Source organism: Hemicordylus capensis, chromosome 2 (genome assembly GCF_027244095.1).
Source record: "Hemicordylus capensis ecotype Gifberg chromosome 2, rHemCap1.1.pri, whole genome shotgun sequence".
Lineage (NCBI taxonomy): Eukaryota > Metazoa > Chordata > Lepidosauria > Squamata > Cordylidae > Hemicordylus > Hemicordylus capensis.
This window is the reverse complement of record NC_069658.1, coordinates 301,501,328-301,528,357: the sequence shown is the minus strand read 5'-3', so window position 1 is coordinate 301,528,357 and position 27,030 is coordinate 301,501,328. Positions and strand designations below refer to the sequence as shown.

The window sequence follows — 27,030 nt, the reverse complement described above, 5'->3', positions numbered from 1 at the left end:
GTTGGTGCTAATTTGCAGACTTCTGCCCCTGTGAGAAACACAGCAATTGGGATAGTTCAGCATCTTAGTGCAGTTTAAGACATTCTATCGATTGTCATGCCAGGGCAGTGGGAGACTGAGCCCCTCAGTTGAGCATTTCTTGTCTTGAACTGTCATGCCTCGAGGCAACACACAGCCAACCCTAGACGCCTTGCATGATGTGAACATGGAAAACTTGCTCAGCTATGAAATGGACAAGTGACCTTAATCAAGTTGCCTAATCTATTTTACCAACCTAAAACATTATTCTCTGTCCCTTGGAGGAAGGGCATAATAGACATGTAACCAAGTGTCAGGTTCAGATGTTCTCTTGATTATTTCCAATGTGTCCTGTTGGGTCCCAGCACTAAAGCTCATGTAACAGCCAAGTATCATATATTCACACATATTCTACTAGCAACCCATTTGTTGAGACTGGGCTTCAACCAGGAATGTATGCTTAACAGAAAAGAATGGACACAAGGAAGTTCTGGGTTTTGACCAGAAACTTTATTTCAAAAAGTGCCACTGATGTCTAGGGAACATATGCTGGCAAGTAAAATGACAGAAAATAAAATAATCACCTTTTGCAGTATTTAAGACTTTCTTTAAGAAAAGAATCCTGGCTATGCATATTAAGGATACTTTCCAAATGAGGACTAACACTGTCAGACTGCTTAGAAACATAAGATGTGAGGACAAGAAGAAAAGTAATCATGCTTTCCAATTAAATATTTATAACAGGATCATCCAATCACATTTACTTTCAGTTTTATGAGTTGCTTCCCAGTCTCTTGTGCACACACTCTTCAGTTTTCTGTGGGCAATCTTTTAAAAACTCACCAAAAGATGCTATCCAGATACACTGATGGATCAGAACCCACCATCTGGGAATCACTGCAATAGTTTGAATATACACTTCACCCCATCCCTGCTCTCAATGCAATGCAGAAGTCTAGGAGCCAGGATGGTGAGGTTAACAATGGTATTAGAGCATACCATGAACATAAAATAAAAGGACTAGAATAGTATATTCTTCTAGATCAGTATTTCTCAGAAAGAAAAACACATGGTGTGTGTGTATACATATACACATATATATGATTCAAGTTAATCAGAGATCCACAGAAAGCCAATGTCCAAGGCTGATCTTGCCAACAGATATCTGTGTGAGAATCCATGCAAGCTCTCTAGCTGGGACAATCAGAGTTTTCTTCACCAAATGCTAAATTAAGTAAAGTGTACATTTTCTAAGCCAATACATCTGAAAGTCTAAGGCAGCCCAAATAGGACAGTGCTGACAATTATCAAATCCTTCTGAAATCTTCCTAATATATCTTCCTTGTAGGCAATAAGCTACAAATCTATGTGTACTTTTGTTTTTGCAAGGATGTGTTTCCTTAGGGCCTTTCCCCATCCCAGAACATTAAAACATACTGCAATCTATGTCCTGGTTTTCTCCTTTTTCCTGTCAGTTGTCATCCCCAAACTAGGAACAAGACTGAGTGTCGGTGGGTGTACTGTTTCCCTTTTTCTCTCTTGAGTAACAGTTAAGGCCACTTCATACATGTCATTACTTGAATGCAAGAAAAAAAAATGTCTACAATACCTGTACTGTTTTAAAAGGACACCTTTCTTTTTCACTGCACGTACATGAAGATCTGCAAGAAGCTGATCTTGGCCATAGTTTTCCTAGCTTACACATGGCAGGAGAGATGTGAGTGCACTTCTATACAACATGGTTCATGCTTTTTCCTATGTGCAAGTGAAAGCTGCTTTCAATATCGCCAATTTTCTACAGGAAGAGACTTCTGTGTAAGGAATTTTATGCAATGTAGACGAGTCATAGGATTACCCATGATGATCTAACACAGAGGCCTAGTTTTCGCTACTGTGGTGATAAACCTGCACCTCAACTTTAGACAACAGGCAGGCTCACATTTTTGAAAGCTCAGTGAATATACTATATATCCCTGCACACAGAAAATTACATGTCAGTTGTAGGCTAGGCTAGTATCTTCCCTGACATCTAGTTTTCTGGGTCTAGCTCCCCCCCACCCCTTTGGGATGTATTCCATCACAGGAGTTCCTGTCTGCAGCCAAAAGTAGTACTGTCCAAACAGATTTACTACCTTAGCTGCTGTTGGTGACAATTGGGGCTTTGTATGGAATTTCCTACATGCTAGTGTTATTACCTATGTAGCAAATTAGGTACACACCAAAGCTGCTTCTTCATGGATGATATTCTGTAGGAGAGGCTTGACTCCAGAACAGAGACTCACTATGGCAGTTTGTAAACCTATCCTGTACTGAGCCATATCCTGATTTTACTCTGGCTGTTCATTATAAATATTTGCTCACATCATTTAACTACTTCACAAAGCAAGTGTTTACAGAAAATGATCAAATGCAAGGAAAGACTGGAAAAGACAGTTGCTGTTAATGTTACTAGTACCCAGTGATCAATGGCTTCTACAAAGGAGAAGCTCCTTGTTTAATATAAGTTACAGCTACAAGAAAAGAGGATTTCAAGGACCAGAGAGTGGCATTGAAGATTGGATTTCAATATGTAGAGATGATCTAGTAGGCACTGAGAAGTACAGAATGTCATAATTCACTTTGAATCTTCAGTGAAGTCACTGGAATGTCTTTTTAAAAGAGAGTAAGCAAGACGATAGGAGAGTCCAGTAGACATAATCAGGCAAAGGATCACACCCTTGAGAAAGTATTTAAACATCTTACAGGGTTTCTCAACGTGTGGGTCCCCAGATGTTATTGGACTTCAACTCCCATAATCCCCAGCCCCAGCAGCCTTTGGTTGGGAATTATGGGAGCTGAAGTCCAATTACATCTGGGGACCCACACGTTGAGAATCCCTGATCTAGGAGGTGTTTTCTACTGTAAAGAAATCTATTACATACTCATGCCACTTTTAAGGGCACTTGGATTTGGCCCTCCGTTTTCTTCAGTCATATCCCTAAATTCCAAGCATGACCTAACTTCAGCTAGCCACTCCTATCAATGTTGAAAGTAGATCATCAGCAGAGTATGGATGCAATCCATCTCTCTTTGAGGTACATCATGACAATAACCCCAATTATTTTAATCAATTTTGATTGTGCCCTAGGTCCACTGGAATAGCGAGCTTTCCATCTTCCCTGAGGTAACGCTCTCCTGAATCTATGTGAAGAACACATGCTTGCTCTTTCTCCAAAATTCTTGGTTCTGAAGAGGGCATACTGGTTACTAACAAATAGCCCACACAATAGACCTTCCAATAAGGAGTACAAAATAATTATTTTTCTATAACTTTATAAATTCTTCTCTCCAGACCTTTTTATTGTGTAGATTAAAATAAAATTAAAAACTACAAATAAAGGTCAGATGTTTTGACGTACAGATGTCAACTTCAGTGTTCCATATCTCACTGTTTAAAATCCACACTCTTATATCCCAGTTATTCTCCCTAAATCTAATCAAGCACCTGAATGGCATGGGGGGTGGGGGAGAGATGGAGGGGAAGGTGGAAATTAATGACTCGCAGCTTTCCCTGCTTAACACTAACTGACAGAAAAATGGAGGTGGGGGGACTTTGCAGCATGGTGTTCTAGTTAGGCATTCTGTTAAATCAGGAACTATTTAAAGGTCCAGCAAGTTTTCCGCCTCTTCTCTACAGAAAATTCTGTATTGCTTAAAAGTTCACATACTTATGAATCAACAAAAGAAGCTAAAATGTATTGGTAGTATTATTCAGCAATGCTGCCTTTCCCCTACTTTCCATACAATCAGTGATGCAACCAAAAATATTCTATTATGGTTTCAAGGCTGCTTTTTCAGCCATTTGACTAAACATCCCAAATCATCACCGTACTCACAAGTTTAATTTCTAGATATCCTCTGGAAGTGTTATTCTGCAGGCATTTTAAATCCATTTGCACTAAACTGAGCCTTTTCTTCCTTCATAGTTTTCATTACAAAAGCTTCCTATGAGAAATTCTCACACTTCACTGTTCCGATGCAACTTGCCAGGGACCACCACTCAGGTATGAACCTAGTTTTCACATGAGAAAACTTAGGAGACAGTAACTCCTAAACATAATAGTTCTTTCCCCTATAAACATACTAACATTAGCAGACAACTGTACTTCCTTTGCTTTGTTATTTTCTTTCTCTCTCTCTCTCTCTCTGCAAGTGTCTTTAGCAGATGCAAAACACAAAAGAAATGTAGATTTTTGGTTATTGTAAATGTAAATAATTGGTTGTTAACTGTGGGTTAACTCATCTGGGGAGGGAGAGTGACAGACAAGAAAAACTATTTTTAGTTTTTCATTGAATTGGTTTTTCTCAGCCACCACCAGAGGTCAGTGTGGTTCAACATGCATGGCAAAGATGACCACAAACTTACCTCACTGAAGGGGAAATAAAGTAGTCCTCCAGTCCTTTCCTTGTAGGTTGATAATTTTAAGACAAACTCAGCCCTAAGTCTTATGGGGTGAAATTAAAGCCAAAGACAAATATATAGAACTAAAGAAAGATAATGCCAATGCAACAGATTCCTATCAACGTTTTACCTGAATTTTCATTCAATTAGTTAGTAATCAAAACAGAACTTGTGAAGCAACCTGGATTTGACTGTATCCAATGTCCACTATCCACTAAAGACATCATATTATTTTCCCCAAGACATTTCTGGAGGAATGCTTATTAGGTGCTGTAGACCAATCAAGTCCTTCTCATTCCCTTTCATTTGTCTACCTCCAGAGAAGGACAAGAATGTGCACAGACATCATCCTGCATGACAGTTAAGAAATCAGAACTGGCGACTTTTCCATAATAAAGCACCTTTCTTGTGAACAGCCCCCATGTGGTCAATTTTTAAAAATCCATTTTGTGGCTAAGTAGCTTGTCGCATTTAAAACAGCATTTAACCACTGATGAATAACTAGGAGACATCTCCATGTGATACTTTTTTCACATGATTACTAATCAGAATAAGTGTACTGGGATGGCAGCCAAATCATTTTTCATATTAAAGAAATTCACCTATGAACTAGGGGACCTAATATAAGGACCTCAACTGAAAGTTGTCAGCTTTTCTACATGATGTTCCATTTGTGTCGTACTTAAGCTCTAGATTATTTTAAGGGCCTTCTCCTCTCCCTCTGCCACCTCTATGAATGGTTGAAGTGTAAAAGAGTGAGGTAGAGAATCTCTCTGTAGCAAATAAGTTATTTTACGCAACACCATTTAAATCCAAATTAATATAGCATGTTCATGACTGCAGAGATGGTTTATCAACCACTACCTTAAAAAAAATTGTAAGCACTGTATTGCTGTTTATGAATAGTAACAAGAAAGTTCTGAATCAATCAGCCAGAACCTAAGCTTACTATAAAGAAGCTACTTGGGTCCAGTGTATATGGAATGGCAGCCACATGAAGGGCACTAAATTACTCCCTGCAGGAACTGTCTTCACTTGCCAAGCTGTTCACATGCAGCAGGCTGACGCACAGATTGAAGCATATAGACAAAGGTGTGTGGCGGCATGGAGAAGCATTCCTAATCCACAGCACAAATCACTATGGGGAGCAATTTAAAGCAAATTCCATGTACTGGCCATGTGGTGTACACTGGCCCAACATTTCAATCATGTATACAATTACTATGTGGACAAAGAGGCTTCAAGAAGATATATGGTTGGCCCTCCCCTGCACTAAACATGTTCAGCTGGTGGCTGTGAGAGGAACTCATTTTCTAAACACTATAACAGAAGGAGAATTCCATGAGACATGAAAGCAGGTGCAGGTCAGTGGGATTCCAGCTTGATATAAATAAATTGGGCAAATTATTTGAGACTGATCCTAAAAGTGGATAGAGCAAGAAAGTTAAAAATATCTAAGAACTAAATCCAGATTTAATATAGATTTAATAAATCCAGATTTAAACTATGCCAGCCATAGGACCAGAGTAGGAAAGAGGATGAATGGAAAATGGGTGTGTGTGTGTGATGGCAGAAGACTATCCCAGGAAGAATGAAGTGCCAGAAATGCAAAGCCCAAATGCGAGTTGAGGGAGGATACCTTCGCCGCAATCAGCTAGGTGTTAGCAGTTGTAGCTATAGAGGTATAGTTAATTTCCACAGCCTCTATCTTATTCAAGCCTTAAATGATCCTAATTCCAGTGTAACTTATATGGCACCTATTCACCCCTTATGCTGACTCCCCTGCTGTTTCTAAAACTAAGAAGAAAAAGTCACAGGTTGATTATAGGCTGAGTACTACACAAAAAGGAAAGAGCAAAATTGCAATATAACGCCGCCAATCCGACATATCATACGATTTAAGGGGATTTTGTCCTGCTTTGCCTCATCCTTAACATCCACTACCAGCCTAGAGCTTCTTGATCCATTCACAAGATTTTTGTGGCTGCTTGCTCTTAATATGTGAAACCAAAATGCACTGAGTATATTCTTTATTGTAAAAGAACTACAGATTATACCTGCATACACAAAGGATGTACATGCAAAATAATTCTACCCCTTCACTTAACTGCACAATCTACCTCCATGGTTAATGGAGAACTGTGCTATTTTCAAACCAGCTATATTTTGCCCCGAGGGTAGAAGGCAGCTGGCTGCAGAGTAGCACACAGACAGACATTCTGTAACACAACTTGGACAGGGAGCAAAGAATAGCCCAATGGAAAAAGGAAAGATAAATTTAGGGAGGTTGACAGGGTAATGGAAATGGAATGTAGGTTTTTTTTTTTAATGCAAGCAAATAAAAAACTACTGCAAAGAAGACAGTGACTCAGTGCTTTCCAAATCCCTGTTGGATAGGTCAAAATGGAAGGGCCCCATATTGAAGGAGAAAAGAAGTCGTTCAATAAAACAAATTAATCAGGGAGATTGTGAAAGGTCTTTAAAACAGGATAGATAAGCTCCAGTTAGAGATGGCTTAGGTGGCACAGGCCACCAAAAGGGAGGAAGTCCTGAAATGTAAAGTTTGCATAATCTGACTACTCCAGTTGGACTTTAGCTAGAGAAGTATGGTTATTATTAACTTTATCTTGTACATATGTACTTTTTAAAAAAGGCGTTAGCAGTATTTTGCTATGATATTTGTACAGTATTTATGTATGAAATTAAACTGCTTACAAGATTGCTCTAAGTCTGAAGGAGATCAGATTTCAGTTATCAGAGTGAGCTACAGATCAGATGTTAAGATATTTCGGTTACAAGTTCATTGCCAATCCTCATTAAATATACATGGTGTGCGTGTGTATGATGGTTCTCTTACAGACCAAACATTATTAATGGCAACTCAGTTCAGCTAGACAGGCAATAATAAAGCAGGCTGGCTGTTGTTTTCCAAAGTGAGACAAGGAATGGGAGTACTTGTATGTGCATAACATTCTGAGAGAAATGGAACAAAAAAGGTTCAGACCAATTATGAGTTTTGAATATAGACAGCTAAAATTCTGCATATGCAAGTGCTTTTTAAGAAGAGCTTCCAGAGAAGCCTGGGGCATTCAGGCTTGCCCAAGGCATGCCAAAGTCGTATTCATATGAAAGCTCTTGGGTCTAGTTCTGATCTTAAGGGTATTAATGAGCTAACCCTATTGTTACATTCTTCTATTCTTCACATGCAGCAGGGAAAACTAAATCAAAATTTATTCCAAAGATACAGAAGAGGAATTTAGGTTTTTCATCTCTTTCATTCAAGTTCAAACAAATAAGACCAGAGGCAGTAATCAGCTAAGTTGTTACCATAAATGCATTAACTAATGTGAGAGAGACTTCCCAGCCTGAGAAAACGCTTTTAGCTAGTCTCTCTCAAATGCCAGTCCAGGAGTCTTGTTGAGGCAATAGTAGGGATTCAGTCTATATTGGGAATAATTTTCTGAAGTCAGACCAACCAGATCAAGCTAGATTAGTGCTCGGCCAAATCAAGTTCTGCAGTTTCCATGACAAATTTTGGATTCATAAAATAAGTGTGTATTGCAAAAGATTGTAGTAAAGTAAGGTGATAATACAATCTATTCTGTTAGAACCTAAAGCTAGGGAACATTTGATCCCTGTGCAGAATTCATTTGCTCTGCCTAAACATAACCTTTCAGAGAAGTTTAAAAAAATGATCAGCTCACAAAAAACCCATTAGCCCAACCATTTGTACTTAAGTACAACATGACTGACAGCTTGAGCTGAAAGTATGGCAAGCTACTCACTAGACAGAACTGTTACTCATCCTGGATAACAGAGTGAATGGCAAATTGCTAAACTGTCCTACAACACTACATCCCAAGCCTAGACAAGAAAAATATGCACAGTTTTCCTCAGTGTTTCTCCTGCTGCATCTATCTTATGAGGCAGACTGTGAACCCAGCTCTTCCTGTGTGAAGCTGGCTTACTGCCTCCATGATGTCTCCATCATCCAATAAACACCACTCTGGGGCAATCCTAAGCTGTGATGCTTTTTATTTTCCAAACCTTGACCATCCTCAACTGCTACCAAAAAACTAGAGCAAGTGCATTTAAAAGTGATTAAAGCATTGGCGCTACTGACAGCAACACACAATCACGCCCCAACTCCCACCCACCCCCACCCCCCTCTACTCAGGGTGGCCCTTCTGGCTCCAGGACTGTGATGGTGCCTCAGGACCATGATGGGCAGATTCATTTGCAGCCTGGAAAGAAGCTCCTGAGGAGCCACCCTCACCATATGGCCCTTAAGTCAAGCAAGAGTACAGTCAGAAACATGAATTGTCTCCTCTTTTAAAGGTGCGTATCTTCTTCAAACACATCTCCCTCTTCACCCACCCGCTTGTTAATGAGGACATCCCAGCTCTCAGGTCCATTAACAGCTCCACCACCATTCACACTTGGCTTCTTCTCCTGCATTTCTGATTGGCTGTCGCTGGCTACATCCAAGGTGGGATTGTCATGGCAACCATTTTCAACAAAACGCAGCTCCTCACCATGTGACTGGAAGAAAAGAGGGGGAAACAGGAAGTAACAGGGTACATTCTTTTTAATTAATTTATTTGTTCATTCATTTAACATATTTATATACTGCCCAACACTTATGTATCTGGGTGATCTCTGAGAACTGACATCTCAGAGGAAAGATAAACAATCAGGAAGCACACCCCTCAAATATTCTCAGACAAATCAAATACCACAGAACTACATACCATATTCTTCATCTTGGGCAGGCGCCTCTGCCAACAATTGTAAATCAGTCCCATGATAATGATGACGACACAGATTGAACCAATAATGACCAGCACTACAAAGAGCTTCCCATAGTCACTGTGGGTCTGGCTGGGGCGTGATTGGCAACTCGATGTGGTTGTATAGTCCTGGATTCCAATCTAAAAACAAGTTGCAGAAATTGAATTGGAGCGTGCCCTCTTCAAACTTTCACATATTTATTAGGCAGCAAAGGATGCTCAAAACACATTTGACACATAGTGTAAATAGATTGACCCACTCTAGCAAATTGCCCTGTCCTCTCCACAACTTATAAAGGAGAAAAAATAACTATCTTCAAAAACACTTCAGAACTGTTTCAAAACTGTAAACTCATTTCTGCCATTTGAAAAGAGAATAAGAGAAGCATGAAGAGCTCCCTAGCCAACAAGGTCACCACAGAGACTGAATGAGAAAGCTGCCTTTAAACAAGGGAGCAGAAAGTCTTCATGCAAACAGCAGAGTGAGCAGAAATTATATCTTGGTTTATAATAAGAACATAAGAAGAATCTTGCTGGATCAGGCCCAAGGACAACCTGTCCCAACATCCTGTTTCCCACAGTGGCCCACCAGATGCCTCTGGTAAGCCCACAAAGATGAAGGTATGCCCCCTCACCTGCCATTGCTCCCCTGCAACTGGTATCGACATAGTGGGGCCAATCAAACGACCTACTGGGCAGGCGGGGGGAAAGCTTTGAAAACCTTGCCTTTCCCCCAGACAAGTGACCTGTCCTTGGGAGTGCAAAGTGTGCTCCCACATGATTAGCTCTGCTCCTTGCAAAGTAGAGCAAGGTGGATTGCTCTGAAACTGGGATCCGTTATCACAGCCTCTGGTATCCCACAGTGCATTGTGAGCAGAGTGTGATGCACTGGTGTATTCCCCCAGGGAATGGGCAATCTAGGCACCCATCTCTGGGTCAACATGAACTGCAAGCAGCCAGCACTGACACATGATCCCGGGAGTTGGGTGGTCCACATCACATCCCATGATAGCGACTTCCATAGATTAATTATACACTGTCTGAAGTACTTCCTTTTGTTGATCTTAAATTTCTTGCCAATCAATTTTATGGGATGGCCTCTGAACCTAAGAACAGCCCTGCTGGATGAGGGTCAAGGCCCATCTAGTCCAGCATACTGTCACACACAGTGGCCTAACAGATGCCTCCGAGAAGCCCATAGGCAGGGGGTGAGGGCTTGCCCTCCTGCTGTTGCTCGCTGGCAAGGTATTTAGCGGCATCTTGCCTCTGAGGCTGGAGTGGCCTGGTTCTAGTGTTGTAAAAAAGGGAGAAAAAACTTCTCCCTATTCACTTTCTCCATACCATGTATAATTGTATAAATCTTTATCATGTCTCCCCTTAGCTGCTTTTTCCATAAACTAAAAAGCGCCAAATGTTTTAGCCTTTCTTTGTAAGGAAGATCTTCTAAGTCCCTGATCATTTTTGTTGCCCTCTTCTGCATCTTTTCCAGTTCTATAATATCCTTTTTGAGATGTTGTAACCAGAGCTACACAGTATTTCAAATGTGACCACACCATAAATTTATGTTAAGGATTTTGTGATATTAACAGTTTTATTTTCATCATGCTTCAAAGAAGTCCACAGGCAACATTTGTAGAAAGTGAAAACTGGCATTGGTGTAGAAAGTTATCTGCATCCCTCATGCTCTTTTGCAAGGACATGCAGAATCCTAAGAGATTATAAAGGTAGTTCACACATAGCCCTCTAACCAAAACCCACAGAGGAAGGAGAGAATCCACCAATCAGTCACAACTAATAGAAACTGACATTTGGTGACTCAGCAGTTATCAGATAGGAAAGACAGAATTTCTGCTGGAAATTGCTGAGCTGTCAGTTTGCTGTCCTGGGCTCAGAGCCCAGCTAGTTTGGAGCTTGCAGCTAATTTTCCAGGTGGTCAATTTAATTACACTATCTGCTCCAGAACTGAATCAAGTCTTACCTCAGCTAAGCTCTTCCGCATGTAACCTAGTGCCAGGAGAACATCATTTGTTGGGATCACCCCTTGGAAAAAAAACATATTGGGCAGAAAAAACAAAAACAAAATAAGCACTTGTTCAGTATGCTCTGCTTTATATCACTAGCATGTCTAGAAAAATATCACATCTACATTAACGCAACAGTTACTGAGATCTTTCACACATTCAAAAACTGTTCTACCCGAGTTTGGGAGCTGTGTGTGCTCCTAATTTTTGGTTCTGTGGGAGCAAGGTTAGAGGAAAACCTGGGTAGAAGTGATTGTGTGGGAGCAAGGTAGGAAGAAACACTACCTAGGTTTTCTTCCTACCTTGCTTCCAACACAATCACTTCTGCCCAGGTTTTCCTCCTACCTTGCTTCCACACAACTGAAAATTGGGAACATACACAGCTTCCAAAACTGCGCAGAACACAGGTTTTGACTGTGTGGATGACATCACAGTATAATAAGGCAGGATATCCCTTTCATTCCTGGATGCTAGATCTGCTTCAGAATTTTAAAAAAACAAATTTTACAATAGCTTATGATGGGTGTATACAATGGCAAGTGCAGGAGAGCAATAGAATTTAGGAACCAAGGAAGTATGAAGTACACTCCCGCCCCCCAGCACCTTTCATTTTAAATCTGAACTACAGAATCTTCTGTTTTTCAACAATTGTCCCTATTCCCAAATCTGCCAAGATCTCTCAGCCATGACCTATCACCACACTAAAAAAATGGGTTCCTAGTGTAACTGATGGATGAAGCCACTATATGCTTATCAGCTTAACTTTCTTCCCAGATAGGAGACATCTGTATCAGTATCCCTACAATGAAGAGTTTAAAAATCAATTTGTCTGACCTCACATAGGGTGTTCTCCAATCAACCATGGGTAAACTTGGTGAATCCAGGCATCTAGAAGTGGTGTCCTCCATCTCTTTTTGTACCTCTTTTATACTTTCAAAGCAAGATCACCACTTTGTGGAGCAGAGATTATTTCAAGTCCCCAATACTGCCAAGGTGTACAACTAGACTCAGAGACTCACTTCTAGTAACTACCAAAGAGACTGGAACCGACACCAATTGCAGGCCCTGTTTCTCATCACAACAAGAGAGAGATGCCTCTTCTTGAGGGGTGCTGATATTAACATAGGTGACCGGAAAAGCACATGGATTCATACCAGCCATGCAGAAAGTCACCATTTAAAGAGTCAGATTATTTAATAATTACAGTGTTATGTTTTTATGATGCTCTTTACCATTTGTAAATCTCTAGAATTGACCCTAGGGACTTGTTCTCAAAGATGAAAGCAAAAACTCTATTAGACCATTCAGGGCTGTTCCCCAGGTAATTAGTTTAAAAAACAAGACATACTAGAACAGTAGTGTCACCATAAGTGGCGCAGTGGGGAAATGCTTGACTAACAAGCAGAAGGTTGCTGGTTCAAATCCCCACTGGTATGTTTCCCAGACTATGGGAAATGGTATGTTTCTGCTGGTATGTTTGCTGGTTTGCTGGAAACATATGCTGGTATGTTTCCCAGACTATGGGAAACACCTATATTGGGCAGCAGCGATATAGGAAGATGCAGAAAGGCATAATCTCATACTGCACAGGAGGAGGCAATGGTAAACCCCTCCTGCATTCTACCAAAGAAAACCACAGGGGCTCTGTGGGCACCAGCAGTCGAAATCGACTTGATGGCACACTTTACCTTTACCTTTAGTGTCTATCACAATGCTCTGCAACACTCTTCTCTAGAATATGGATAGTAATTCTTTTCCTTGCATAATTATTGGGAAAAGGTTGCCCAGTTACATCTTGGATGCAGGTTCAGATGAAACTTGGAACTTGCCAAAATAATGGGGACTCAACCAACATTCCTCCCCAATTTCCTTTAAATGGATAATGGATATTGCATGCACATAGCCTCTGGTTGCTAGAACTGAGGCCTAACCTAGCAACTAACAAACCACAATGAGAAAAAAGAAGCTGATTCCATTAGGCTGGAGAGACAAAACAGGCATGCCAATAAACACTTTCCTCCAGTCCAAGAAGCTGGTGCTCCTCCTGTGTAAAAGGGAGCTACCACTGCTGTGATTTGTGCTAGAAAATCCTGGGCCCTACTGCCATGGTGGCAGCATGACTGTGTGCTGTCTCCATGGAGACCAGAGTTGCTTGCTTCACTACTGCTGGGTCTGAGAAGTCACAGCAAGACAGCACACAGACACTCATCTCTGTGTATCATCTTTCCATGATAAACAGATAACCTCTCCCTGCTGACACCTCTGTTTTCTCCACTCATTTTGGGCGTGCATACCATTGAGTTGGTTTCACATGACTGGGGGAAACGTATTGCACATATACTGTATTCCAGAATCCATTTTGTCTATCTGTTTCTCTCTGTAACAATAGCTCTTTTAAATCCAGGGAATAGAGTTAAGAAATCTGGCTGGAAATGACATGAGTGTTTTGTGAACAGAAAGTCACATTCTGCTCCAGAAAAGGGACATCAAGGAAGACCTGGAGATAGTACGTAAACACTAACATGTGTAAAGATGTGCATATGTATGTGTGTCTATTGGGGTATGGTGATGCAGGAGAAGAGAGCAGAGCTAAATTAAACGTTGAAGGTCAGAAGATGAGATTCTAATGCAACAGGATAGGAGGATGGCAAAAGACCAAAGAGAGGAGTCATTGAAAAATGACCAAGGAGGAGAGTTACAATCAGTATACGAATGTTATGGCATTGACATTACACATGACACATTACAGAAGGAGCAGTGCAATGTACACCATGAGGGGAGGCTCACAGGAAAAAGACTGAAGTAATACAAAGCAGGGTCAGACACCCTTCAAAGCCCTTTACAGAAAAAAGTACTCTGCTTTTCCACAAGAACTTACCATCCTCTCCTGTTAAGGTCATTAGCAGGTGTTTGTCATTCTCATTGGGTTTGCTTAAGGAGATCAGCCACTGGCTCTGCCATCCATACTCATACCTGAAGAAAGCTTCATCCACCAGGGCCACCAACTGGGGGCCCCTCTCCAGGCGGAACTTCTCCTGAAACAAGGAGCACTTGTCAGTCTGTTAAACAGAAGCCTATGGATCCCATCAGTGCAGACTGTTTCTGTGCCTGCTAACAGAAAGCACCTGTGGTGTTACTGTAGGCTTTCAGGAAAAGAGACTCAGGGCCAAGTCCTAAAGGACATCAGAAAGTATCAGTGACAATTTGCAAACTGCCCTCTCTCCCTCCAATCCTTATTTTCTCCCCCAAAATCCTGCTGTTCAAAGACTTTCCTCTTATGCTCCCCAATAACCCAAATGCTTCCTTCACAAAGTTCACTTCCATCCAAGTTGCTGCCATTGAAAAAATCTAAATACAACTGCAATGGATAGTGCTATTTTTGCAGCCCTAAGCACACAACAATATATTTAACTAATTTCACAGGATTTTGTTACATAATTTGAAGTTTCTGTATGAAGAATTTGGACTTTCCCATTACATAATACCAAAATGGGAGAGTGTCACCTCAAAATTTATTTATTTTATTTTATTTATAAAAAAATGGCTCAGGTAGACGAAGAGCAATGGAGTTTTCCTCTTTGCAGTATCCTGCAACCTCAGCCCCCTGACAAAAATAAAGCATGGTATCACTGCTGGATATATAGCAATCTAGAGAATGGCCTAAAGGTGCCTGAAGTTAAGAACATAAGAACAGCCCTGCTGGATCAGGCCCAAGACCTATCTAGTCCAGATTCCTGTCTCACACAGTGGCCCACCAGATGCCTCTGGGAAGCCCACAAGTAAGAGGTGAGGGCATGCCCAATGGGCCTCTGAGTGTCTGGGTCATGACCCAAGTCATGCAGAGGCCCATTGGGCATGCACAGCGGCCTCTAAAATGGCTGCCACCATGGGGGTGAGGCCCGGAACGGGCCAAAGACCGCCTGAACAAGGTGATTTGATACATAATGGAGGCTGGCAGGGGAGCCTCCGAAGACACTCTACCCTCCGTGGCCTTGGAGAAACCCCCCCAAAGGGGGTGAGTAAAATTTTTTAGTGGTGTTTGGTTCTATATTGGACCATCGAACTGAACTGTTTGCACATCCCTAGCTGGCATGACAACCTCCAGTTAAACCAGTATGAGTATGCTGAAAACTGCCCAGTTCTCATGTACTCCCTCTCTGAGCTCCTTAGAGGATGGGAGATGTACTACTACCACCACCACCACTACTACTATTACTAATACTAATTACAACAACAATAATAAATTTATTGCTGAGACCAAGGAGCCTCAGCAGTTCTGCTCAAACTGCAGGTCAGAGATGCCCCCATGTTACACATCGCTTGGCAGCTCCATCCCCACTTTCCCACTTCTGCCTTTCTATTCTTGTTCAGTTGCCGTGCCAACCTAAAGGCCACCCAGATTATTAATACATGCTAGTGCCATTGGTTACTATGGCAACCTCAAGAACCCAGGGAAGGCATAGGCCTAATTGGAAATGACAAGGAGGAGTTAGGCCTGAGTCACAAAGGCCTATCAGCACCTTGAGGTTATGGATGTGGGCTGATGAAAACTTGTGTTACTAGAGCAAGTTACTAAACCTGACAGAAGGGGAATGTGAAGAGGAGGAAATGGATGTCAGACCACCCCAGGGCACAATCTCTGGACCACCCAGCTAGAATTGTGACAATAATGATAGCTACACAATAGACCAGAGTTCAGCATTCAAGAGAGTTCTACGGCATAGTAGGGAGACAGTGGAAAGTGTTCTGTGACAGGAAATGGAATACTTCCAGCCACATGAGTTGCCCAGAAAGACTTTTTTAAACCAATAGCATTTTTATTTTATTTATTTACATTTATATCCCGCTCTTCCTCCAAGGAGCCCAGAGCGGTGTACTGCACACTTGAGTTTCTCCTCACAACAACCCTGTGAAGTAGGTTAGGCTGAGAGAGAAGTGACTGGCCCAGACTCACCCAGCTAGTATCATGGCTGAATGGGGATTTGAACTCGGGTCTCCCCGGTCCTAGTCCAGCACTCTAACCACTACACCACGCTGGCTTTATTAACACATGTTAATAAATAAATAAGCAACAATCAAGGTGTCTTCCAACCCCACGGGGCCCAACTTCTGAGGACCAAGTGTAAAGGAGAAAATTGAATGAAGTACCCATGTACACAATTTGGCAGATGTGTCCTGCTCACGCTGCACACATGTCCTTATCCCGTGGAGCTGGGTCAGTGGACAAGTATTGTCCGAACTGGCCCAAGGAAAAACAGCAGCACAGCAATCTGGCCCGCTCCCTGTGGGTACAGTGCAGATCGGTACCAACTTGGGCCCAGTTCCCTCTGAGTGAAGTTGAGAAAGCAGATGGTAAATGAGCAGTAATAGAGGCTGATCCTTATGAGTGCCACTAATTCACTTGGGAGACAGGAGGTGGGGAAGCAACCAAGAAGCAACAACAGTTGTGAGAAAGGAGAGCTGCTGCCACCTCCTACTCTCCTGCTAGCCCAGAGTAAGACAGCCAGCAGCTGAGTGTGTAGGTGGCAGCAGCTGCTGCTGCTCACTGGGGGCTCTTTCTCACTTTGGTGGGTACATGAGTGTCAGGGGGGTGAGGAGAAGCAGTAGCAGCAACCTGCTTGCTCAGCCATCAGCTCTCACACTCAAAGCAAGGGAGCCAGCGATACATTCAGCAGGCAGCAGCCACTCTGTTTACCACTTGCTCACTCACCTCTCCCCTGTGGCCAGTTCCAACCATCACCCAGAGAGAGAGGGAGCGTGACACAAGCAAATGGCAGAGTTGTTGCGGAGATAGGGGGTCCACGAGGCTATCTTGCCCTAGATTCCCTCAAAACCTGGTGCTGGCATGGAGTTAAATTCAGTGTGGAGTCAGAACTTTGAGAAAATTTTAGCTTAGACCTCCTTGGAAGATAAGGAAGATAATAGCCAGCATCACTTCTTTGGGCCAATACAAAGTTGAAACATGTCCTCTTAAATGTTTTGGGCAATGATGGCAAATCAGCAGAGGTGTCCAATTCACCATCTGAGATGACCACATCATTGCAACTCATTAGCAGACTGGACCTATAGAAAATCTGAAATACATTTGACTAACTGAGATTTTTGTTTTTAATTTTAATGTTTAATGGTACCGTGTTAGGTCTATCATGAGTAATATAATTTGTCTAGTAGCAATATGTCCAGTAACACAGGAGCATTACTTAAAAGTATAGTGAACTTAAGAAACATTTTGAGATCATATCAAAATGTCCTAATAACTGTTGTAGGTGTGTAGATTATTAAAAAATTATTTTGATAGTTCTTCCCCCTAACTTCTCCATAAACATCCTTTCCAGTTGTATCTTGTCCCATGCTGGGTTCCTGGGAGCCCAGGGTCATAGGTGCCAGGAGACCAAACCAAAGCAGTAGGCTGGCAGGAAATAGAACAGAACCAGGGACTAGTTCTTAGAGCAAGTTCAGGATTTGGAGAGCTCCAACTTTAACAGCGATGAGGCTGAGTGCAAGGCAGATGTTGTTTCAGCCAGGGATTCTCAACGTTGGGTCCCCAGATGTTATTGGACTTCAACTCCCATAATCCCCAGCCCCTGTGGCCTTTGGTTAGGGATTATGGGAGTTGAAGTCCAATAACATCTGGGGACCCAACGTTGAGAATCCCTGATTTAAGCAAAAAGATTTCTGGCTCAGGTCTCTTGCTCCACCCACTCCCCTGCATGGGCTGTCAGATCTTTAATAGGCAGTGCCCTACTCCTCAGATGCTGGCTTCAGTGAGGTTATGGGGATTCCACTCTGGCAGGCTGTTCACAAGAAGAGTCTTGAGGATGCCAGTAGCGGTACTTTCTTTGGGTGCAGCAGAAGGGGTGGAACCAACAGGGCTGGGGCTTCCCATCCCAACTTGTCTTTTGAACCGCCTGAGTCCTTCCTCCACTGAGGGGCTTCTGGACCCAAGGTCACAACAAATTGTTTGCTAAGAGTAATTGCCAACCACCCTTTCTCCCAGTTCAGTGCAAAGCCACATTTCTTGAGTAATGCAGTTAAACAACTCAGTTATACAACTCATATTTCTGTGTTTAAATTATACTACATTGTGTTGATTTATGCTAACTGGAATCAATGTTTATTTTTCTTAAGAAAAACAAAATCTTACAACATATTTAAAGACTGATATAAAATGTCCCCTTCCCTGAAGCTATTTACTGTTCCAATGCAGAATATAAAGCATCAATCTAGATTTAAGAAAGCTGTCATCCTAATAAACTGTGAAGCTGCCTTGAGCAAGGAACTAAAGCAGGGGCATTCAGGCAATTTCAAACCTCAGGGATTTGAATTGCATTTTACATTTTCACTTACTTAACGATGACAAAAATTTTCTTTAAAAATTAGTTTGCGTAGGCTGAAAAATTAAGTTACTTTCCATTAGACAATTTTCTACTTTTCACTAGTGGACCAGGAATAATGAGTTGTGCAGTTTTAAACAGTAGCTGACATCCTGACTAAATTACTGGTCAAGTTAGTGATGACTAATTTGTCCTATGAATTTCAATTGGACTTTTGTTGAGTAATCTGGTCAGGATGTCAGAGAGTTTATACCATAAGTAGCTAACAGCGCCAGAGCTAAATACTAAGCTGTGGAAGCAAAATGTGCTGCCCAGAGTCCATCCATAGCCCCATCACCAGTACAGCAGTTTGTGCTACAGTGTGCATATGTGATCTTGCCTTCAGAAGACTTTGCAACTAATTGGACATCTTAACACAGTCCAAATGTGCACTATTTGGGAGCTTTTTCACCCCTTCCCCAACTCTTCCCAAAACAAACTGCAAAGGAGCCCAAGAACGTTTCAAAAGCTAGGAGTTTAATCAAAGATCTAGCAGGCCATAATCAAGCATGGCCAGCCACACCCTCAGGCTGTGCATATGTTATGCAGGCCTGAGATGGAGATGGTGACATAGAGTCCAAGTTCTCTGGTCACAAGTATCAAATGCCTACTGGGTATTATTTTATACTCCCCAGTGTGACATCACTGTAATTATCTTGAAAGGTCAACCACAGAGTTGCTTCTTATATTACCTTTTAAAGACACAAGAGCACCCTCTCAGCCATGGGTTTCTGAAGAGATGTGAGGAAGTGGGGAAGCAATACATTAAAACATTCCCAGAGTGGTGTATCTGCAACTTCCTTGTGGTCAGATCCCACAATGCTCTGGTAACATTTGATGAGTAAATCCTTGCTGCGATGAAGAGTGTTTTACTATTTTTTTCTACCTGATGTAGATCGATCATTTTAAATTGTGTAAGCCATAGAGGTCATTCACACAATCAAACACTGAGTTCTACCTGGCTTTGGGATCTGTGTGTGCTCCCAATTTTCGGTTGTGTGAAAGCAAGGTAGGAGGAAAACCTAGGCACTGAGCCCATTATCACGATTGAGTGAGAGGGCTAACAGGTGGGTGGGTGCTTAAACTTACCTTTCCTGCAGACAACCGCTCCTCCATTGCTGGGCATGCGCACATCACACACCCAGACAATCCTCCGCTGTCCCAGGCAGTGCAGAAGGTCGGGGGCCAGCACGCATCATCCCGGCCCCTGGAAATCCTATAATGCACCATGTGAGTGTATGGTGCATTGTGAAGAGATCCCCCCAGCACTGGCTGGGAGCCCCAAGTCTCTCAGCCCCAGCTGCAAGCAGCCGGCGCTGACAGACGATCAAGGAAACATGGTTAAGAGAGTGCTAGCTCCCTTAACCTCATTTAAGAGGTGGGGTCCTGAGGAGGATACACTGCTGGCCCGGGACTACCAGTGGTTTTTATGAGCAACCAAGACCAGGCTTGGCTTTCTTGGCCTGGTCTTGGCTGCACATGAGAACAGCCTCATCGTGTGGAAACAAGGTAGGAGGAAAACCTGGGTAGCTTTTCCTTCTACCTTGATTCCACACAATGACAGGTTGCTTACCTGTAACTTGGGTACTTCTAGTGGTCATCTGTGCTCTTACACAAATAGGCTTTGCACCTGTGCAGAGACCTTGTCGGAGCTTCTCCAAGCTAGATTCTCAGCTTTTTGGCGGTTGCCCCGCCCCCTCCGTATATATGCAGCTGCGCGAGCTTCCCTCCTCAGTCTTCTGAGTCTGCTTATCTGAAAGAGACTAGAGAGAGGAGAATGGGTGGGTGTGTAAGAGCAAAGATAACCACTAGAAGAACCCAAGTTACAGGTAAACAACCTGCCGTTCTTCGACATGGTCTCTGTGCTTTACATGAATGGACGCACAGCAAGCTGCACCCAGTGCCAATCTTACCTGGAGGTGGGTCTCAGGAGAAAATAGACTGCAACACTGCCCTGCTAAAGGCCTCATCTCTTTGGGCATGGACGCCCAGGGCATAGTATTGAATGAAGGAATGCTGGGAAGCCCATGTAGCAGCCTGGCAAACTACCTTTTGAGGGATTGAGCTGTCAAATGCCGTGGAAGCTGCAATGGCTGTATTGGAGTGTAGTGGAGTGAGCCCTGATAGATGGCGGTAGTGGTCTTTTTGCAACTTGATAGGCTAGCGTGATTGCACGCACTACCCACCGGGAAATCGTCTGTGATGTAGCCTGCCTGCCCTTATTAGGGCCCGAGTGTAGAATGAAGAGGAACTGGGACGTAGGCCACACAGCAGTTTGGTTCACATAATATGCCAACGCACAGCGGACGTCGAGGGAGTGGAGCCAACCTTGAGCATCATCCGAAGGATTGGGGGGAAAGACAGGTAAGGAAATAGGTTGTGAACTATGGAAAGAGGTGACCACTTTGGGTAGGAAAGCGATATCTGGTCTGAGAACCACCTTGTCTTTATGGAAGGTGAGGTAAGGAGAGTCCACTTGGAGGGCCCATCTGGCGGATGTGATGGCTGTGAGGAACGTGACTTTACAGGTGAGGAAGTCCAAGGCAATTGAGGCTAACGGCTCGAAGGGAGGTTGCATAAGCATGGATAGAACCAAGGTTAGGTCCTAGGCAGGGGCCATGATGGGCGGGTCCGGGTATAAGTGTGAGAGACCTTTGAGGAACTGTTTTATGAGTGGGTCCTAGAACCAAGACGGGGAGTTCACTGGGAAGTGTGCCACAATGGCCGCCAGGTGAACTTGTAGTGATGTTAGTTTGAGCCCCGTCTCCTTGAGAGTGAGGAGGTAGAAACACACGTTGGATGGAGACCTGTGAAGCAGGAATGTGCTGACCGTCCAGGAATTTTAGGAAGCGTGTCCACTTATGGCTGTATGATTTGATGGTGAACGGTTTACAGGCCACCGCCAGGACACACTGCAGGTCTACAGGAAGGGTGGTCTGATCTACCAAGCCTTGAGTTTCAGTTGAGGTAGGTCAGGGTGCAGAATGCATCCGGCTTGTTGAGTGAGGAGGTGAGGGATGTTCAAAGGTGCCTGTAGCAGTGTCTGGAGAGGTGGAGGAGGTGGGGGAACCAAGGCCTCCTGGGCCACCATGGTGTGATGAGGATGCAGTGTGGCCGATCCCGCATGATCTACACGAAGTAGCAGGGATATGGGTGGAAAGATGTAGGCCGAGAGGCCCACCCAAGAGATGGTGAACACATCATCCAGGGAGCGATGTCAGGCTCCTGCTTGGGGAAAAAACAGGTTGCACTGAGCGTTCGTCGCTGAGGCAAACAAATTGATCTGTGGGGTGAATCATAGATGGAACAGGTCTTCCAGCGTGGGACAGTGCATCTGCCACTCGTGTGAGGTTGTACCCTCTCTGCTGAGGGTGTCTACTGTCACACTGGCTGTACCCTGGATGTGAACTGCCATGGGTACGATGTTGTGTTGGATGCACCACGTCCAGAGTTCGATGGAAAGATGGAGTAGAGTCTGTGATGACATGCCCCTCTGGCAGTTGAGATACGCTTTCACTGTGGTATTGTCCATCTGTACAAAAACGGACAAATGGACTATGAGAGGTAGGAAGCTCCTGAGCGCCTTGAAGATGGCGAGATGCTCCAAATAGTTTATGTGATGTGACGATTCTTCCAGGGACCACAGACCTTGGAGGTGGTGATTCTGAGCGTGTGCGCCCCAACCTTCCATGGAGGCATCCATAGTGAGAGAACCAGGCAGAGGCCAAGGGAGAGGAACGGGGCACCCACGGTGAGATTGGCTGGGTTGTTCCACCAGAGCAGGAAGTTCAATGAATGAGGTGGGATTCGAAGAAGATGCCTGGCAGAGTCTGATTGTGGGTAGAATATGTGCAGGAACCAATGCTGGAGTGTCCAGGTCCTGAGGCGAGCATGGGGTAATACCTATGTTGTGTAGGCCATGTGCTCTAGCATCTGTTGTATGACCTGGGCTGACCGGTGAGGGTGCAGCAGTAGGCATGAAGAGAGGTCTAGAATGGCTTGAATTCGCCTGTCTGGAAGGAATATTTTTGCCTGAGCAGAGTCGAAGAGGATGCCCAAGAATTCTATCGTCCTTGTCGGAGAGAATTTGGACTTGCTGAGATTGACCTGAAGGCCCAAGGATGAGAGCAAGGCAATCGTTACCTCTAGGTCCTTCATAAGGGACTGCGGGTTGCTTGCTACTAAAAGCCAATCATCCGGAATTGGAATACCTGAATTCCTTGCTTTTAAAGGTGGGCAACAACCAGGGCCATGCATTTGGTAAAGACCCTGGGCACTGAGGCCAGACCAAATGGGAGTGCCTGGAACTGGTATGTGAAGACCGCTATCTGGAAGCAGAGGTGGCAGCGATGTTGGGGCTGAATGGTGATATGATAGTAGGCATTGTGTAGGTCGATGGAAACGAAACAGTGTCCCTTGTGGAGGAAAGAGAGGATTGTGGGAATAGTGACCATCCTGAATTGTCAGTAGGTGATGTGGTGGTTCAGTTTGTGAAGATCTAGGATGGGACTAAGGGAACCATCCATCTTCGGAACCATGAAGTACTTTGAGTGGAACCCAGGCATGTGAGGATTGCGAATGCGAACCAGTTCTGTGGCATCTTTGGTGAGCAAGGATTGGATCTCTGTGAGGAGTGCAGGAGTGGGTGATGTGGAGACCAGAGGATTGTATGGAGGTGAGGAAAATTCTATGGCTTAGCCAATTCTGATTATCGTCAGGACCTAAGACTCCGTGGATATGCGTTCCCAGGTGTGGATGAAGGGAGAGATCCTGGTGCCCCACCTGGGCCAAGGGGGAAGAGTTATTGTTAGGCTTGAGCCCGAAACGTTTCAGAGGCCATTATAGAGGCCTTCGGAACATTTCGGCTCCGGGGCCATTTCGGCACCAGCCGGGGGGGGGATCCTTTAAGGGGGGGAGTGTGCACTTACCCTTTCCGCCACTCCCCCCCCGCCGGCGCTCCATTTGTACCAAAATCCATGGGGTGGCACCGTACCTCCCTGCCACCCCTTCCCCCCTTCGTTGCCAAAAGTCGCCAGAAGTACTGGCTGTGCACGCGTGCCCGTCTGCTGTGCACGCACGCGCATGCAATGGGAGTGTGCGCAGCTGGTACTTCCGGCGACTTTTGACGACGAAAGGGGGACGGGGCGGCAGGGGGGTACACTGCCGCCCCATGGATTTCGGTACAACCCGAGTGCCAGTGGAGGGAAAGCGGCGGAAGGGGTAAGTGCACTCACCCCTGCCCTTAAGGAGCTACCCCCACTGCCGCCGAAACATGGCTGAGCCGTTTCGAGTTCAAGCCTAGTCATTTTCTCTTGGCAGGGGCCTGAGGTGGTCTAGAGTGCTGCTGCTGTGAGCGGTTGGAGGAGAAAGAGGAGCGCTTTTTGTAGGGCTGATAACGTGACGTCCGAAAGGACCACTCAGGTTGTTGATATTGTGTTTGGGAGCGTGGGAACTGCTGTTGTTGCCAGTGTTGAGGTCTATATGAGCAAAAGGATTGTTGAGGAAGACTCATGGAGTGAGCAGTGTTTCTGAGCCGCTGAATTTTTTGAAGGGTCTCATCAGTTTTGTCTCCAAAAAGGGCCTCACTCTCAAAGGGGAAGTCTTCAATACGAGATCTGGCTTCCAGGGTCAAGCTAGATAAGCGTAGCCATGCGTGCCTTCGGATTGCGAGCGAGGTAGCCATCACCTTGGCTGATCCTTCCGTGGTGTGCCGTATAGCGTGCAGCTCTTGTTTCGTAACTTGGGTGGCCTCAGCTAAGGTTTTCTCTCCCTGGGGGAGATGTTCAAGGAAAGGCGCTAAATGTTCCCAGAGGAAGGTCTGGCAGTGGGCATTATATGCCTGATAGTTAGCTATTTGCACCAACAGAGAGGAGATATAATACAGCCGTCTCCCAAATGCATAGAGCTTACTGCCCTCCTTATCTGGTGGTGTAGATGCTGGGCGTCCTCTGTTCTTTACTAATGAGGATTCTACCACCACGGAATTAGTAGACAGGTGTTGTCAGAGGAAAGCGTCCTCATTTTCATTAACAGCATGTACCCTGTAGAAGTTTTCTAATTTCTTATAGGTCTGAGGGAGGGAACAGGGTTTCTGCCAGCAGGCTTTAGTGATAGCAAGGATGGAGCCTTTAAATGGGAGCGAGACCAGGGGGCGAGTGTCCTCTTCAATGAGTCAGAAAAGCAGATCAGGGTCAGCTTTATCTTGCTGAAAGATCTGGACACCCATAGGTGATGCCATCTGAGATATGTAGTCTGCGTACAATTTGTAATCTTCGGAAGGTGAATTAGACCTGTTTTCAGAAACTAGCTCCTGTGGAGAGGAGCCTAAGGATGTCACCTCAGAGTGAGAGGAATCCAGTCCTGGTTCTTCAGTGTCTGAAGGATGTTCAGAAGAGTCCTCCTCCAATAGTGGAGGCGAAGGAGGCTCTTCCTGAATATTAGGAGCCGGTTTGGACCTGTAGTCCGGGAGTACAGTGGCAGTAGCCGTCTGGACAGGATGGTTCCGCAGCAGAACTCTAGGTGGCAGCAGCGAGGTGGTTAGAGGAGGAGGCAATAGTGGCCTCTCCGTGTGTACCAGGGGTCACATCAGTACCGAAGGTCTCGAATTCGTGTGTAGGGGCGATCAAGATCGATCCCTCGAATTCGACACCGCAACCAAGGCGCTCTGGGTAGATTGGTGCTGAGTCTGATCGCAGGAATCTCATTGGTTCCGATGATAGCTGTGCTTCGGGATCAAATGGTGGTGGCTCTGGCTGTAGGCCTGGTAGCCATAGGTGGGACGGTGTCTATCGTACTCACGGCTGTGGGAGGAGCACTGGTCGAATTCAACCTCGGAACTGTGCTCGGTCCACTGCGAATTATACAGCTGATCCTCCTCCTCTTCCGGGTCCGAGTACTGCTCAGATTCATATACAGGATCGTCCAGACCCGAGGGATACTCCAATTGGTTGTCGAGATCAAGAGCGGTCTCAGGTTCGAACGTCTTGGGTTCAGCAAGGGTGAGAATGGGAGCTTGTACTGGGTGGGACTAGCTTTTGCTTCTTCTTGGGAGGTGGAGGTGGGAGGGGTGGGAGCTTCCTTTTGGGAAGTCGCTCCGAGTCTGGCTCATGACGATTTTTCTTTTTCTTTTTTAGAGTCCAGACCATGGAGTTGGTAGTCTGAGTGGCCAGCTTCGATCCTGAGGTCAACGGGATCAAGATGTCTGCTGGTTCCAAAGCCAAGACTTGAGCCGTAGGCTCTGTAGGCAAGTCCGTCTCAGGCATCGAGATGGCCAGCCCCACAGGGGAAGAAACAGGCTGTGAGCCCAAGACGGGTGGGGAACCAGCAGCCGCCGTTTGCATGGCCTTAGCTGGAGCTAAAGATTTTGTTTTGGCAGAATGCGAGGACTTCAAAGCTTGCTCCCAAAGCCAAGACTTGAGTCTCAAGGCACGGTTTTTCCTGGCCTGTTTAGTAAACTTGGAGCAATGAGCACAGGACTCAACTTTGTGAGCCTCTCCGAGACAAAATAAGCAGTGGTCGTGCCCGACTGTAGAGGAAATCTTGGTGCTACAATGGACACACTGCTTGAATTTAGTGGTCTTGGCCACAGACTGTAAAAGAACGAAAAAATGCCAATCCCAAAGGGCAAGGCATGTGTGTGTGAGGGGAATACTGAGGAAGAAATAAAAATGCTAATGAAGGGGAGAGAAACTGTAAACTTAAATGAGGGAAGGAATACAATAAGGGTTAAGGAAGGGATAGATTTTACTTAGCAAAATCTAGCTCTGAGAAAACTCCAACCGTGTTGATCTGTCTGCGAATGGAGAAAGAATGAGGAGGGAAGCCTGTAGGAATGTGCACGGATCGGTTCGGAGGCCATTCTAAAGGCCTCCAGACCGGTCCGGTCACGGGGTGGTTTTGGTTCGGGTGGGGAGTTTGGGGGGTTCCATCAAGGGCGGGGGGGGGCTTTACTTACCCCTCCCGCGCTTTCCACACACTGCAGCTGTAATTATTCTAATAATCGCTCGTCCGTTGGCGGCTCCTCCGATGGCTCCTCCAGTTAAAAAAATGGCCGCCCCCTTGTAGTCCCGGCCCCCTGCTGCTGCCGCCCCCTTGAAACCCCCTCCCGCCCCCTTGAAGCCCCCTCCCGCCCCCTTAAATCTCGCCCCGGGCCCCGATCGATAACTTCAGAGGCGAGCGGCGGGGAGATATCCTCCCGCCCCCTTCCCTGCCGGGCTCAGGCTGCAAATGACTTTAGGAAGGCTTCTGCGCACGCAGAAGCCTTCCTAAAGTCATTTGCAGCCTGAGCCCGGCAGGGAAGGGAGCGGGAGGATATCTCCCCGCCGCCCGTTTCCCTGCTGGTCTGCAAAGGTAAAAGTACTTTTGCAAAAGTACTTTTACTTTTGCAA

General features: G+C 44.8%; 1 protein-coding gene and 1 long non-coding RNA gene across 2 annotated transcripts in view; one reads left to right on the top strand and one right to left on the bottom strand.

Annotated features, from left to right (window-relative positions):
- Positions 1–506: 506 nt before the first annotated feature.
- Positions 507–27,030, bottom strand: part of PODXL2 (podocalyxin like 2) — a 70,476-nt gene continuing 43,952 nt past the window's right edge. The window contains exons 5-8 of the mRNA XM_053293737.1: positions 14,149–14,305; positions 11,228–11,289; positions 9,211–9,390; positions 507–9,001 (exon numbers count right to left, since the gene is read on the bottom strand). Coding sequence (XP_053149712.1) covers positions 8,792–9,001; positions 9,211–9,390; positions 11,228–11,289; positions 14,149–14,305 — 609 coding nt within the window. The 3' untranslated portion in view covers positions 507–8,791. The remainder of the gene's footprint in view (positions 9,002–9,210; positions 9,391–11,227; positions 11,290–14,148; positions 14,306–27,030) is intronic.
- Positions 8,911–26,549, top strand: LOC128344152 (uncharacterized). The gene is made up of 3 exons (XR_008315698.1): positions 8,911–9,036; positions 13,675–13,776; positions 25,777–26,549. It is a non-coding gene; the product is annotated as an uncharacterized LOC128344152 (long non-coding RNA).